At 45.1% G+C, this 16,269-nt stretch overlaps 2 protein-coding genes across 4 annotated transcripts in view; both read left to right on the forward strand.

Annotated features, from left to right (window-relative positions):
- The window catches only part of LOC6497671, a 108,859-nt gene that overhangs the window by 77,462 nt on the left and 15,128 nt on the right, over window positions 1–16,269 (forward strand). For both annotated transcript variants that reach the window (XM_014906288.3, XM_044716561.1), the window contains exons 12-13: window positions 1,540–1,672; window positions 6,444–6,664. In XM_014906288.3, the coding sequence (XP_014761774.1) occupies window positions 1,540–1,672; window positions 6,444–6,664 (354 nt within the window). The remainder of the gene's footprint in view (window positions 1–1,539; window positions 1,673–6,443; window positions 6,665–16,269) is intronic.
- Window positions 9,130–12,829, forward strand: LOC26514513 (receptor-type tyrosine-protein phosphatase kappa). Of its 2 annotated transcripts, none has more exons than XM_014906855.3 (2): window positions 9,130–9,402; window positions 9,647–12,829. In XM_014906855.3, exon 2 carries the CDS (start codon window positions 9,713–9,715, stop codon window positions 11,762–11,764), a length of 2,052 nt encoding a protein of 683 aa, XP_014762341.1. In that variant the 5' UTR covers window positions 9,130–9,402; window positions 9,647–9,712; the 3' UTR covers window positions 11,765–12,829. The 2 variants fall into 2 exon arrangements, with proteins under 2 accessions (XP_014762341.1, XP_014762339.1); XM_014906853.3 differs by having other exon boundaries at window positions 9,650–12,829.

A 16,269-nucleotide genomic window follows, 5' to 3' on the forward strand; every position in this document is an offset into this window, starting at 1 on the left:
ACTGGTGTGCATAAGTGAGATGCCTGAAAAACTCCACTAAAAATCAACACACTGGCAAAACTTGCTGAGCGGCGAGGGAGAGGATAAACTTTTGGGGCCCAAATGGAATTTGCATTTGTCCCTGTTATTGTTCAGTGTTTATTTGGCAGAGCGAGGTCGGGCGGAGTGCTGGCGGGGAACAGGTGCCAGGGAATCCGCAAAATTTCCTCGTCTGTTGTGCAATTAAAATTGCACAAATGCAGAGCCAACAACCGGGTTGACCCAAGCCCGAATCCAGGCCCCTGGGAAGCAGCTCTCAAATCCAATTGCAGCACGACCCCAACCTAACCGTGCAGCGCCTCGTTCTGGCCCTGCTCGTAATTGTTTTTCTGTGACTCGTTTATTGAAAAGTTTTACATATTTCATATGCACATCTCCAAATTCGGCTAACCTGGGGAGCAAACCGAATTTTCCTCCATGAATTGCTCCGAACTTTATCATCATCATCATCATCGTACGAGCCGGGAGTAGAGGCATCAGAGCAAATGAACATTCGGAGTGTTGCTTGTTTTGGTTTTAATTTACTGCCCCGGCAGAGAAATGGTTTAAAACTACGTGCTTAGCAATGACCAAAAAAACAACAGAAATCCAAAAAATAAATAAATAACCGAGTCCCTTGCCAGTAGGGTGTGCTTTCCTGGCTTTTTCTTCCGGGTTTCTGGTTCAGGCCTCTCACGAATTTATATTAAAAATTATTTATTACGGGCATCCTCGCTTCCTGCTCCTTTTCACTGGAGTTGTTGTTTCTGTTTTTCGTACTTTTGTGTGTGTCCGGAGCAAAAAGCCAAACTTTTTAATTGCTCTTTTTTCCGAATCGCTTTTTGCCACTTTCCAGCTCGTTCCTCATTCTGGCTTCTGTTCCATGGGGACACGTACGTGCTTTTATTTTCCTTTAATGATATAACGTGATGAAACTGTTTACCGTCTTCTGTTCCACAACAATTTCATACCCTTTGCAAAAAGTCTTTTGCCAACCTAGTGGTTGACTTTTTGTGGAAATGGAAAAACTGTTGAAAAAAATGCATCAAAATCGAAAATTATGATCCCATATTTTTAGAATACGGATTTCATTCACAGATTTTTATAAAGATTGATGATCAGGCGATTTCCTAATATCCGATAAGGAAGTGCACATTAAGAAAGCAATAGTCCTCATAAAAAATAAAGAGTCTATGAGCATCGGCCTCATTAAAAAATAGCCTTCCTTATATTTTTATTTGTTCGCTGCTTTATTTCAGAGCTCCCTTGATAAGTTTTTTTGGTTTTTAGTTGCTTGTTTATCGCTCTTCGCAATAATGGCAATTAACAAAAACTTTGAAAACCCGAAAAAAGATAATAAATCGTGAAGACTTAAGAAAAACTTGCTAAGCAAAGAGAGATACTCCGGCATTTAAGAATGGTTTCATTTGTAATACAGCATCTAAAAACTAGCTTTCTTGCATTTTATTCATAAAAATAGATATAGCTTATAGTGTTTTAATGGCTTTGTCTTTATTTCAGTTCTGGGCCGCCTATGTCCCCTGTGAGGCACAGCACCGCGATGCCGTGCAGCTGACTCTGGAGCAGATTGATGTGATCAAGCGACTGACGGATCGCTACTCCCCGCAGCTCACCACCTGCACCTCCGCCCAGGGTAAGTAAACCGAAATATCGCACATACGCCGCGTGGGCCAGCCGCATTCCTAGAGAAACTTTGAGACGCAAAAGTATGCCGGGAACGGTTAAAATTCGAGCACTGCTCTTTTCTCCACTAGTTTTTTTCTGCGCTATTTTCGGATTCTTTTTTCATTTCTCCGGTTGGGCCGGAAACTTTGACTCGCGAGTCTTGGGCAAAAGTTGTTGAAAAGTATCTTGGCCAGCTACCAAAAAGCAGTTGCCGTTGCTGTTGCCGGAGTAGATGGCGGCCCTTGAGGCAGCTGCTTTTACCGCGTGCCATATTTTTGCACCATTTCCTTTGATACGCTGCTCACTCACCTAGTTGCCAGATTCTGGCGGAGAGGCCTCGTTTAAGCGAAAGGAAAACAGTTCATATTTCTTTGTGTGTCAGAGGAGGGTGGTGGGGTGGTACACAGGGCTAAAAGGAGGGGGCAGCCACAAGGGGTCTTTACTTTCAAAATAAAAAACAGACTGTGCACTTGGAGAAAAATTTGGGGGAACTTCAAGACACGAAGCTCAAAGAAATCATTTACTTTTCAAACCATAACTGCTTACACTAAGTTCTGGTCAATAATTCAGTAAAGAATCCTTTGGTGCAGGACTTTTATCATTTCTGGGAAATATTATACAAGTGTAGGACACAGGCTAGGACGAGGCAGGGCGCAACAGAGCAGCAGTTGCAAGTAGCAACTTTTGACTTATGCTCCGACTCCCCGGCTAGCATTTGAGTTTCCTTGTTGGTTTTCCGTTTTGCATTTTGATTTGCACTCACTTCGGTCTGGGGTCCTGGCAATATTTCAGTGTTGCAGCTGCACACACACACACACACACACTTGTCGGGCGAGCGGCAAAAGGCTCAAGTACAAACAGGGAAAAAATGCAAGCAAACCAACAAATCGCTTCCGGCGTTTGCGTTGAAACATTTATGTAGCCGTAAATGGAAATGTCAATAAATCATGACTAAGGAAAATCATCTGCAAAATAACAAGCAACGTGAAACAGGAAACTTTTAGTAAGAAATATTACTACACAATGTTCCCAGGCTCCTGACGGGAGCAGGCTAGCGGTGCTCTTTTTGTGACCGGACTGTGCATATTTTTGGCAGGTGAGGGGCAAGGAGACAGGGACGGCTCTGTGGGAACCACTTGGGAAGGAGTGAGCTATTCGGCAATCTCCTTGATGGACAGGATTTTTTCAACGTCTCTGCTGTAGTCAGCAGAAAATGTATCTCTTAATTGATGCTTACTTCTTGTTTGTGTTTCTTTTGCAAGAAAATTGGATTGAGGAGGCGAGTGAAGTAGCAAATTGAGCAATAAATTTGATTAAAATTGTAGAAAAAGAGACAAGATGAAGGAGCTCAGCAGAACGATTGATTGAAACTAAGTGAGGGAATTATTTTCAATAAAGAGTTATCCTTCAATCGATCGGGCATATGGAAAATCAATGATGAGCCATCGGGCTCTTGCCAAATAAATTTCCAATTACTAGGAAAGCGAATCTCTCATACAAAGCCCTCTTTGAGCCGGGCCGTAAACAAGCCGGTAATCAAAGGCCCGGCCAGAAATCAAACCCAATCCAGGAACACGAAACTGACCTACCTCGCCACCGGCAAAGTACCAAAATAAAAAGGAAATCCATAGGAAGAACCTCGCCTCCGCTTGTGCCCTTAGCTTTCTGTGAAATCCCAGCTGCCGCAACATAAAATAAAACCCAGCATTTTATTTTAACTACTGCAAATAAATTCAGTTGAAATTGTTGTACGCTCTCGCTCTCACATGTCGTGTAAATAAAATGCGAATACAAGTGACTATTGAGCAAATGCAGCAGGGCGTGCTTTTCCCATTCCCATTCCCCCACTCCCGTTCGAGTTGGCTTCTTGTATTCCTTTGGCCCTTGCACGGTCCTGCTCGGCAGCTCCTTGCTGCCAAAGTGATTGTAAAAAATGCAAACCTAACGAACCGAAACACAACGCGACGAGTGACGGGCCACGTCACTCAGCCCCCTCCGGAATGCGAATCCAAATCCAGATCCTGGTCCAACATCGAGTTCCTGTCCGATTTGAAGTCCGGCACTACACTGAAACTAAATAGAGACTGATAAGTGTTTTAAATTTAAAAAAAAAGGTTGAAATGCTGCTCCTAGCATTGCTTTTCTTTGCATTTCATTTTAAAAACATGTTCAAAAAGGATTTGTCCTTGCCATTAGGAATTATTTCAAGTGCACCTTTGCAAAAAAAACAAATGGGTGTTCCATAAACACAACAGAACAGCCGTATGTAGAAAATGGCGCATGTCCTTGTGGCAGTGTCCTTTTCGCCTGTCACCTGCCAGAAGCCAGGAGCTACTTTACATTTGGCACTACCGATGTGCGAATCGTTTTTATTTGAAATTTTCAATTTTCACCTCCAAAGGAGTAAACTCCAATTTACACTGCTCCACCGCAATCTGAAGAGCAGGGGCTGCCTGGAAGTACCCGGTCGAGAAAAAGGATATTGAGAAAATTGCATTCTGCTGCAGCGGAAAGAAAAATAAGGGACGGAATGCTCTCACAAGAAGTGGGTATGGTACTTTGGTTTTTAATTAAGGTTGAGTCTCATCTGATATTGAAATATTGTGTGGCTTTATAAAAAGGTTCTTTGTGGCGCACTTTATCTTCAGAAATAAAACTTACTCATATTCAATTATTTTGTACGACTTATACGCAACAATATTAAAGGAGTTGGAAACTCCGTAAATTGTTACCGAAATACTTAGAACCCATCCAATGTTCCATTTGTTTGATACCTCCAGGGTATCTAAGCTACAACTAAAATCATCCCGGTGCCGGAGCCTTCATAGTTTCCCTTTTGTGTTGCTGCTGTTGCCATTGCTTTTGGTTTATTGCGTCAAGTGGCATTTGGTTGGGATTTCATTTTGAAATGTATTGGAGCTTTTGCCGGCTGCGTGTGTGTTAGTGTGGGGGGAGGAGGGCTACTGAGTGAGCATTGCCTCCATTCGCATCCGATACAGGGGCCATCTATTATACATTACGGCCCTGGTCACCAGAAATCGAACCCAGAGTAGCAGTCACAGTCACAGACAATTACATGCAGCAGGAAAAGAGTCAAAGCCCTGGATACAGAATTGAACTTCAGCTCACGTGGAGCATTTTAGTGCCTTCGGTTTGCCTTTACGTCCTGCCAAGGATTCCTCGTCCTCGGTATTGGTCCTGGTACATTTGTTTATTTGCTCCATATTTTAGGGTTTTACGACGTTTCCGACATGGACCAGGTTCTTGTGGCAGGTATTTTGGGTTCAGCCAACAATGCACAGGAAAGCAAAGGTAGAATTGGAGAAGTGCACTGAAAAAATAGATTTTATTTATTGATATTTGTGTGATCAAACAAGTAGAACAAGGTAATAAATGTCACTATTCCATTTTCACATTTCCATAAAATGTTAGTTATCTCTAAATATCGTTCCAAATCGAAATACATTTTTTTTAGTGCAGCCAATATGAAACAACATCGTGAACAATTCTCGTTTCCCTCCACGGTTGCTTTTGATTTTGCACAGCTTATTTGCTTATAGCCATGAAAACCTGGCCAGAACTGTGTCTTGAGTCCTTTTCCTGTTGCCAGTTTCCAGCTCCCAGCCCCGTTCCGGCAGCGGCGAGTAATGCCTTTTGCCCTTCGTTATGTGGGAGAATTTATTAACCCGCCTTCCGATTGCCTTTGCTGTGTGGATTTCTGTGAATGTGCGGGGGCGACACATTGGGCACGTTATCAAAATTGGGCACACAAATGCCTGATTTGAATAGCTGGGACCCTCGGCGAAGGGTTCCCAGAACAAGGTTCCCCAATTAGGTGCAGATAAATCGGAATGGCAGCTCCCACTGCTCACTTTTATTGATTGACAAATCCATTTAAGTTGAATTCTTGGCCATACCAATCAATTAAAATGCGAAGGACAGAAATAGCGAAAACAAATTTGAATGCTTCCGACCAAAACTATTTTGGACAGCAATAAAAAAAACAACCAGCCCAGTTAATGAAAGTTGGAAACTAAAACCATATCTCACTTATGAGCACTTGCCGTGCAATTTATTTGAAAATCATTAAAACTTTGCCGCCATTGAAGTCCTTAACACCACTCCAGTTGGTTGCATAACACGTTGCATGAGCTTGGCTGACTTAAAACAATGATAATGAATGAATGAACAGTGTACAAGTATTTTGACAAGTGCCCTCTAGTTGGCAGAGGAATAAAATGACAAGAAACAGATCAAAGCTCCAGAGGCCAAGACAAGCGTGAATATTGCATGGCGTAGCGAAATGTTTGGTTTGTTGGCAGGGATAAACTGACGGTGGGTGGGCGAGCCGGACTACAAAGGGCACTAAGAGTACTGAGTACCGAGTCCAAGGACCAAATACCCACCAAACTGCACCAAGCACTGAATGGGGGCAGGCAAGCAAGTGACAGCAAATGCCACAGAACAACAAATGTTACTTTTGGCCAAAAAAACAATGCCAGCTTTGAAGTTGAAGTTTGCTGTCCGACCGCAACAGAACACAAAGAACCCAAAAACATTTGAACAATCTCTGTGTGAGAAAAAGTTACAAATGGCATTAAATTATCATTTAATTCGTAATATTCTAAGTGGCTTCCCATACGCAGTGCTGACTTAGTAACCTTAGTAACTTTGTTTTGAAACATTAATCCACGTTTAGAGGTTTAATCTGTTTTCTTACTCCATCTAATCCCCCGCAGACATTATTGAGGCACACAAGAACCAGCAACTGTGCTCCCTCACCGGAGTCGAGGGCGGACACTCGCTGGGCGGCTCCTTGGCGGTGCTGCGCACCCTCTACGCCATCGGCGTGCGGTACATGACACTGACCTCCACCTGCCACACCCCGTGGGCGGACTCGAGCTACGCGGACGCTCCGACCTTCAACATGAAGCACGGCGGCCTCACCATATTCGGCAAGGTAAGTACTAATTTGCAATCCACCATCCGCCTCTTTTCGCTGCCACAGCTGATTTAATGCTAATTAGTTGAACGGTCCTTGGCCGAGGGTTGCTGTCCTTTGTGGGGGCTTACATGGGGATTTGGACGCTGATGAGGCGTCCTTTCCGCCCTCCTGTCACCCGACCTCCCTGGGCTCCTTGGGAATTCATTGTGCGGGAAAGCACGGTCAACCGCAGTCAACGCTTTGTTGGCTTAGCCATAAACATGTGAACTTCAAAGAAGGGCTGGGGAAATGCACAGAGAGACTAGGATGGATTAACTATACAACTAGTAATAATATATCTACTAAATACAATTCTTGTTATCATAGTTTGCTTCTTAAAATCTTGTCCCAGGATTTCAAACTATAAAATGTCTTTAAAGATCTTCTTTTCCCTCAGTGTGCCAGGATGACAATGTGTATAGACTGTGTCAGGGTAGTTATGTACTTAAGTGGCCTTTCTGCGGGGCGGTCGAGGATCTGCTGGCACCTTGTGCCCTCTAATGGCTCAACAGTTCGCAAATTAGGTGCCTACTACAGTTTACAATTGCCAAGCGGCTTTGCTGCGGGATTTTCGTGTGACCCGACCGACCGACCGGATCATATATATTAAATTAGGCCCACCGACCTGCACCAGCCGATTCCTGTGGCCAGGAGCACAAGGATTTAATGGGACGTGGGCTGCGGCTCCTTGAGGGTGCTTGAATCTATTATGGATTTTCAGTGAACAGAATCCGGGAGTTGGGCCATCGATTTCATGGTTAGCTGCTAATTGGGTGTATGCAAATAGGCCTGCCTAATGGCAGGGGGAGATGGGCCAGTTAATATCGATTTCATGCTGGGGTAGCCATGGAATCTACTATGTATATGATAACTAGAGGATACTGCTGTAAAAAAACTTATTATACCTTAAGATTACTACTCATATTTTAGCTTTTAGTTAAAATTATTTCTCATCCTAATTATTTCCTGTGAACTTGAATTCCGGGCTCTCAATCAAGTTGAGGTCATCAAACCTAATGATGTCAAGCATCAAGGCGAGATGACAATCAAATTTTAATCAAAATTCACCCTGTGCAGTCAATCAGTGCACACAAAGCCCATTTAAATGTAAGCATCTTGTACTTATTTTTACTTGAGTTTCTTAGTCATTTTTTTGTGTACTCGTGTCGGATTCGCGTGTAATTATTTTGAAATTCGAAATTTCTCGGGCACCTCGAACCCCAATGATGGGGCTCTAACACACCGAAGCGGAATAGCTATTTGTTGTTGAATTCGTTGTTCTTGATGGCGGTTCTTGACGGGCCTCCGCTTCCTCTTTTCCGTGGGCTAGTGCCAAGTGCTATTTGCAGTGCGACTGCCAAAGTGCATACGGAAATAAAATTTTCAAAAATGTGCAAGCAAACAAACCAAACACACCCGTACATCCTCGTACTCAAAATCAAAATAAAATAAATGTTTATAAAAATAAAAAGACGCCGCAGAGAAGCGTAACAAAAACAATGGCAGCGAAAATATCAACAAACCATCACAGCTGGTCGGATGGGAGGTGGGAGCTGGGAGCTGGGAGCTGGGGGCTGGGGACAGAAAATGTAAATTAACTGAGGCCGCAATATTTTTCTTTCGATTATTTATGCATAAAAATGATATATTTGGGCGTGTTTGCTTTCGCTTTTCCGCTGACCGGAGAGCTCTGCCAATTAAATGTGGAAAACACAATTCGAACGAACGATGAGCGACGTCACTTCCTCATTTAACCTGCGGAATTTTCAATTACACATCTCACAACAATAGGCAGCGGGCCACCAACATGAAAAGTGAAAAACTCGGAAAAGCGGGAAAGCGCAGGCGCCATGAGAATTTCCCAGCTAGAGCGAGTGGCATCTACGAAGAGAGGAATGCCATGAATGTGGTGTTGGTAAATGGAAAATTTCGTCCCACTTGAAACGAGCAGGCAAAGACGATTCAAAATTTTCATTCATACTATAAGTTCAATTGCACAGTGATTGGAAAAGTGGAAAACTTTCAATTCTGAAGTCTTGAAAATTAAAAACATAATCAAGGCCAACAACCATCCTTTTTCGAAGAGTATATCTTTTTGAATTCTACTTTAAAAAGTACACTTTTGCTTAAAACCTCAAAGATACAAGGAATACCTTATCCTTTCGGATAATCCATTACACATTTTCTTATGATGACATAATTAATCCTCACTTTTTAAAGTGCCCCACCACACTGTGGCCACTTAGCGCTGTCCGCCCGCGCTGCCTAAAAATACCCGCCCCACCCCTGTCACCCAGTGGCGCCAGTCACATGGGCCATGGGGAAAGTTCTCTCCGCGCTCTCGCTGCTTTTCCTCGGGCTCTCGCTGTGTCTCCTCGCTCTCCGTGCGAATTTCCCACTTGCCTGTGGTTGGGAACTGCCGTAGTTTTCCGAGGGAATCGGCTCTTTGGGGCACCGCAGTTTCAGTCGCCGAGCGAGTTCGCCCCATCGAGGAGGCAGCTGCTGAAAATCGCCCCGTCCGCGCTTGTCGAGTGAATGGAATCGAACCGAACAGAGCGAACAGCAGACCGAGAGCAGGAGAAGGGAAAGCCAAGAAAAATACGAATATACACAAAATAACCAGCCAGCCAGCAACCAGAGTCTCTACACGAAATTCTTTTTATAACAAAACCAAACGCGCTCCGCATCGCAACGCACATAAGCCAGCTGAAAAGGTGAACAAATTAGCTAACAGATTAGATTTACTAACCCCCTCGGTGTTTGGAATGCAATATGTAACACATACTAACCCGCAACGCAGAAGGCAACCCGAATCGCAGAAACAATGATGAGGCAAGTGGGCTCTAACTAATCGACTACTTCCTCTTCTATACGAAAAACAAAAAAAATAACTAAAACAACGACGACGACGGCGACGACGACACTTTTTGGCATCGTGATTTGATGATGACAACGCAGCAGCTTGTAGGAAAACCCGAAGCAGCAGCGGAAAACGAGGAAAAGCCACCAGCAGGAGGAGGAAACATGACGGCGGCCACTGGGAGCGGGGGCGGCAGTGGGGCCGGAGGAGGCAAGGCTGGGAAGCACAGGTCGAGGTCATCCGCCCGCTACGACGACGTGGAGAAGCAGCAGCGCAAGAGCCGCGGCATAGTCTCCATTCCCAACACCATAAAGCTGAGTATGCTCAACAGCGGCCTGCTGTCCTTCGAGAGGATCAAGCTGGAGGCCCGGGACGAGAACAACTCCCTGTCGAAGACCATTCCCAACGGACCCATCGACATACGGCACTTCCTGAAGCTCTGTGACCTGCGGCGTAAGTTCCCGGTGCTCTACAAGCTCGAGTTCCAGACCGCCGCCAAGGTGGAGACCAACACCTGTCGGCATGCGATGAAGAAGAACAACCAGGAGAAGAACCAGAACCCGAAGTGCATTCCCTACGACTACAACCGTGTGGTGCTGGAGAAGGTGGGCGGCCTCCAGGACTCGGACTACGTAAACGCCTCCTATGTCGATAGTTTGCTCAAGCCGAACGCCTACATCGTGACCCAGGGTCCGGTGGAGGAGACCGTTCAGGCCTACTGGCGGATGGTGTGGCAGGAGAACATCAGCGCCATCGTGATGCTCACCAAGACCTTCGACTTTGCGAAGGTGATGTGCCACCAGTACTGGCCCCCGAACATGGAGGTGCACGAGCAGTACGGCGACATATACATCAACATCGTGCGCGAGGAGCAGCTGGCCAACTTCCACATCCGCACCTTCCGCCTCTACAAGATGAACGAGAAGCAGGAGGTAACTGACGAGCGGCTGATCCTGCAGTTCCACTATACGGAGTGGTACTCCCACTCGTGCCCCTTCTCGAACGCCCTGCTGGAGTTCCGGCGGAGGGTGCGCCTGGTGGTGGGCAACATCATCAAGGACGGCGACGACATGCGGGGGCCTATCCTGGTGCACTGCAGCGACGGTGGCGGCCGGTCGGGCGTCTACATGTCCATTGACGCCAACCTGGAGCTGGCCGAGGAGGAGGAGTGCTTCAACGTGTTCGGGTACCTCAAGAAGCTGCGGCAGTCCCGCAAGGGCCTGGTGGAGAACGTGGAGCAGTACAAGTTCATCTACGACACCCTGGAGGAGCACATCATATGCGGCAAGACCTGGTTCCCCGTCTCCGAGCTGTCCGATCGCCTGAAGGCCAAGGCCCGCCGGAACTCCGGAACCAAGATGAACGAGTACCAGGCAGAGTACGACCAGATCTGTAAGCAGACCCCGCGCTTCACCATCGGCGACTGCGCCGGCGGCCATCGAGCAGACAACCGGGAGAAGAACCGGGACGTCCTCTGCGTGCCCCCCGACAACTTCCGCCCCTACCTGACCTCCTTCCAGGGCAACGCCTTCACGGACTACATCAACTCCGTGTTCGTGGACGGCTACACGAAGCCCCGGGAGTACATCGTCACCGAGTGGCCCATGAAGCACACCCTGGGCGAGTTCTGGTCACTGGTCTACGACCAGGAGTGCTCGGCCGTCGTGGTCCTGTGCCAGCCCCCCTCGCAGTCGCAGCAGTACCCCTCGTTCTGGCCCAACAAGTCCAAGATGGAGAAGTACGGACCCGTCTTCTCCGTGCACTACGCCATGTCGAAGAGCTACACGAACATCAAGCAGTGGGAATTCAAGATCAACAAGAAGATCGTCTCGCTAACCGAGATGATGGCGGGGGTGAAGGCCCCCACGCGAACCGTCCAACTCTTCCAGCTGAGCTGCTGGCCCATGGGCCACAAGGTGCCGACCTCCACCAACTCGCTGGTCTACCTGATGAACATGGTCGAGATCTGGAGGAATAAGGTCGACTACGGACCCGTGTGCGTTGTCTCGCCCGATGGTCGCAGTCGGGCCGGTGTTTACTGTGCCGCGAATGCGTGCATCGAGCAGGTCATCCAACACGGCGAGGTCGATGTCTTCCAGGCGGTGAAGACTGTGCGCCGGCACCGTCCCCAGCTGGTAGAGAACATGACCGAGTACAAGTACTGCTACGACCTGGTCCTGCACTACGTCCTGCACTTTCTCAACAAAAAGGAGTGAGGAGTCGCGCAGTGAATTTTGGAGTTGGAGTTTTTTTTGGTGTTTTTATGTGGAGCCGTGCTTTATGGTTAACATTGATCCGAATACTTGTGGTCCATACACTTGATGATGCCCAGGGGATTGTCCGGGCACCGCCTTAAAGCAATAATACTGAGTATTTTTGTTGTCCACACACACAAACCGAGGAAGGAAAGTGAGGATTTTTTGGTTGAGGCGTCGAAATGAAATTTCACGCTCTGTAGAAACTTTTTACTCGTTTCTCGTCCATGAAACGAAAACGAAAACTATTATACCGTACACTTTATAAGCTAATTGATCTGAAATGTATGTGCCATTTGTAACTCTAGTTGTTGTTGTTATAAACAGAGAAGGATACGAGGATTGTGATGAGGGATGTAGGGATGTAGGGGTGTAGGGTTGTAGGGTGTAAGGAGTGGGAAATCAAAAAGAAAACACTTTTACGATTACAATTTATATACTTATCCGTAGTGATTAATACGTTTACTCTTAAAACTTGCTACCTGGGCAATTGTTGATATACATACATACATATATCCTACCATACCTATTACGAATCTATTTATACATGTAAAGATATATATATGAATGTTACGTACTGTTGTAATGGGAACTTGACAGAACTTTATTTTATATTCATGTTGAGGAACAAAAATATTTATTGAAACACGACGGAGAGTTGGAGGAGCATCCTTCGCGGAGGAGCATAAGTAGCTATAATTTTAAATTGTTTGTTTACGGAAAACACACACACACATAACACACTAGCACACACGAGCATACAAAAATACATAATTAAATGATTTTATCATGATTTCCTGTATTTTCGCATTTATGCATTCGAAACACGACCTACCTACATATACATATACATTGTTGTACTCTAATTAAATTATTTTTAAAATGTGTGTAACGTGCGTACCATGTCCGTTTGATCCTTTGTAAAAACCAATCTCAACGTGTAGCCACACTGCACAAAAATCGTATTGGAAAGGCCTACCGCGGGCCAAAGAAAAAAATATGAAACGAATTGAAAATATCTGGAAATGTTTGTTTTATTTCTTGGATGGGGATCTGAAATCAGATCGAATATTTAAGGCATTTTTCTTCTGTTGTTTGCCCAACACATCCAGCCCCTTGGGTAATCAATTTTAAAAAGTTCTGGTTTAAGAGTCAGGCCATTTAAAGAGAACAAATACAACAGAACCATATAAACCTTGACCAGATTACAGTTTAATGCGTGCAAATCAAACAGAGGCGTTGTCCATATAGATACTGCCATTCGATAAGGTCACTCGGCCGGGCTGCGAGGAGGGGCGGCAATGGGCCACTGCCATTGGCATGGCCGGAGGGGCCGAAAGGTGCGGCTGCTATAAAATCGATAAATGACAACACACTTTGCTTTAGTCGGCAATAAAAGCAACAGCAATAATAGTAAAACTTCGTGGCGCGCAATGACATCAGCGGGAAAATCGGAAAACGCAGCCAGCCACAGGGAGAGGGAGAAATCCGCAATATGAAATTGAAAAATTGTGTAAAAACCAGAGCGATTTAAGAGTAAAACGAAAATCAACCTGACTGGCAAAACTTTTCCATATTATTTATATGGCATTTGCGTTGCTTTTTTCCTCCCTGGAACTGTTTGCCATTGTTTTTGCGCTTTAATTGGCAAACTCATGCAGCGCCGAATTTGTTGCCGTGTCGGGACTGTGAGGCTGGGGATAGGGAGGGTACTGGTTCTGGTGCTGGGGCCACATTTTATGCCAGACAAATAAACCAATTAGATTTTTGTTTTTTGGAAATTTATCTTTACGAGCTATTAATACAAAAGCCAGCGCGTGGCGAAGCGCGCACACAGAAACACGGACGCAACAAAAGCCAGCTGCAGGAGGGACCGCCGGGGACGAAATTTAGTTTTAGTTAATTAAAAAGTCAGTGGCAATTAATTAAGGGGCTCTGCCAGAAATTTATGGCGCGCACATAAAGTTATGAAAGTGAATCAAAGTGGATTGGCGAAATTGGAATTTTTATAGGGGCGGCGGGGCCATGTTTCCGGAAGCTAAAGCGACAGCTGATGCTGGAATGAGTATAGACTTCTGGGTCCTCTTTAGCTCAAGGACTTTCTATATCGGTAATCAATCGACTTGCTGCTGTTAATAAAATGTTAACGATCACCTGGGCTTGTCCTGAAATACAATAGTGGGGTTTCCTGGTCGGCCACATTTCAGCTCGGGCTTGGCAATACTAAATCACAGTTTTAATGGACGCCTTTGTGGGGGGGAGTGGGTGTTGTTTTCTTGAACCTCCTTAGTTGTTAGCACACATGTTTACCATAAGCCAGGCCAGTCAACTTGGTGCCAACAAACCAAATGGCAGCTGCATAGACCTGACATGACAAGCCCCTGAGCCCTGAGCCCCTTCCCCGCCAGTGTGCGAGACAATAGACATTAGGCCAAAGCTAAATGTGCACACAATACACATATAGTATTTGTATATACTGAGACTAGCTTTATATCCTGATGCAAAGTCAGTCCCTTGGTCTCCAAGAGCGACCATTTCAATTTGTCAGTCATCAGCAGAGCAAGTGCAGTGTGGGTCGGTCTGTCCCGAAACTATTTGTATTGTGTGCATGTCAAAGTCGTCGTGTTAACATTAATTAAATCTATAGCCTGACACGCACAATGCTGCACATCCCATGGCCATTGTCTTCGGATTCCCCGCCTTGAATTATTGGTTTTGATTCGAAATTTTTCCCATATCGCCGCTGGGAGTTTGTCGAGCACACATCTATTTGTCGCTGCCATTTTAAATATTTAAGCGAAAGCATTAAGCAAACACGCTTTTATGCGAGGCATTTGTTTTAATTGCGAATTGTCACCGACCAATTGGCGCGCTGAAAAGTATGCTAAGTCCCCTCAGGGGACACATTTTATTATTCGCCTGCATATTGAAGTGTTTCTTGTTTGCTTTTGAACAACGTGAAGTGATTTTGGCCCCCAGAGAGGGGATTCATTTTAGATTTAATTATGAAAAGAAGGAAGAGAGTTTAAAGGATGCTGATCAAATTAAATACCACACCCTCCCAAATGACGAATAAAGGCATTGAACTCCATCGATCATCGAATGCCTCTTCTGTTTAATCCCTTCATCAGTTGGCTCATTAAAAAATAATTGAAACCGAAACCGGCTCTGGGAAAACAATGCCTAGAGGCATATGCGGAGGCACATAGGAGAATTCGTTTAATTATTTAAATTTAATTCCGTGTCATATCAAATTAGTGCCACTCATTTTCACTCCGAGCACGTGGAGCATGCAGGGGCCGACGTTTCCCAGCACACATTCCATCTGTGGGTGTGCGATTGTTTGAGAGGCCAAAGGCCAACACTTTTTAACTCATTTCCATTACGTGCCCGACCCGTTGGCTGGCTCCTGCTCTCCTCCGCTGCGCCTTGCCAGCGCAAATAAATGGTAAAATGTTTTTGCATTATGCTACCATCATATTATTATTATTCTTATTATAAAGGAGTGGGGCTGGGAGTCGTGTGCATACAGGTGTGTAATAGGCATCACTGCAACTGCACCCCTGATGTGGCAGGTGAGGTGAGGGCCCAATGCAAACACACGTAGACGGTGCAAATTGAATTAGCCAAACAACGACCCAGTGCCAGAGTCAGAACAAAGCCCAGGAATGCCTTCAACAATGGCTAATAATGCAATCTGCATTACCAGGGAAAAACACCAAGTAGCAGGCAGTTTCAAGGAGGGCCTTCGCAGGATATGCCAGAAAATCAACCAACGAATTGAGTTCTGCATTTCGGATGATGGAGAATAAAGAAAGGCGCCCGCACTGAATTTTAATTACTTTAATCAATGGCCCATTTGGGTTTTGTGAAATGGTATCGTGAAAAGGCTGACAGAAAAGGCCGCACAGAAATTAATTATTTTAAAATCAGCATTTTCTGTCACAGAAATCATTTGTTTGGGGCGTGATCCACATTTCTGGTTGAATGCATTGATTGGCGATTTGTTATTTATTCATTACATTCGACCAAATAATTTCAAATCAACAATTATAATCAAATATTTATTGATTCGACTAATGGCGTATTCCAGCGCCGCCATCAATAACCCAAATTGCAATGCAAAAACTTGGCCAGCATAGGTATGATTGGCAATCGAGTAATGCCAAAACCGCACAAATAGAGACTCTGCAGAGTGCATAATTAAATTATGAATATTAGTAACTGAACATCATGCTAGCGTCGTTTGAATTAGTCCATCCATTATGGCTTAACCACATAATGACGTAAAAATGTGCGAATCGCTTGAGGACGCCTCTCGGGCCGACAAAACTACACTCTAAGCTCTGTAATATTTAATTAAATATTAAACTATAATTTGATTATTTTACACGTAAAGTTTTCAAGTTGCCGGGGCGTTGCAGAAATTGTTAATGACATTTAGGTAGACAAAGGCCTGGGCGGAG

The sequence above is a fragment of the Drosophila ananassae genome, chromosome 3R, assembly GCF_017639315.1.
Source record: "Drosophila ananassae strain 14024-0371.13 chromosome 3R, ASM1763931v2, whole genome shotgun sequence".
Classification (NCBI taxonomy): Eukaryota; Metazoa; Arthropoda; class Insecta; order Diptera; family Drosophilidae; genus Drosophila; species Drosophila ananassae.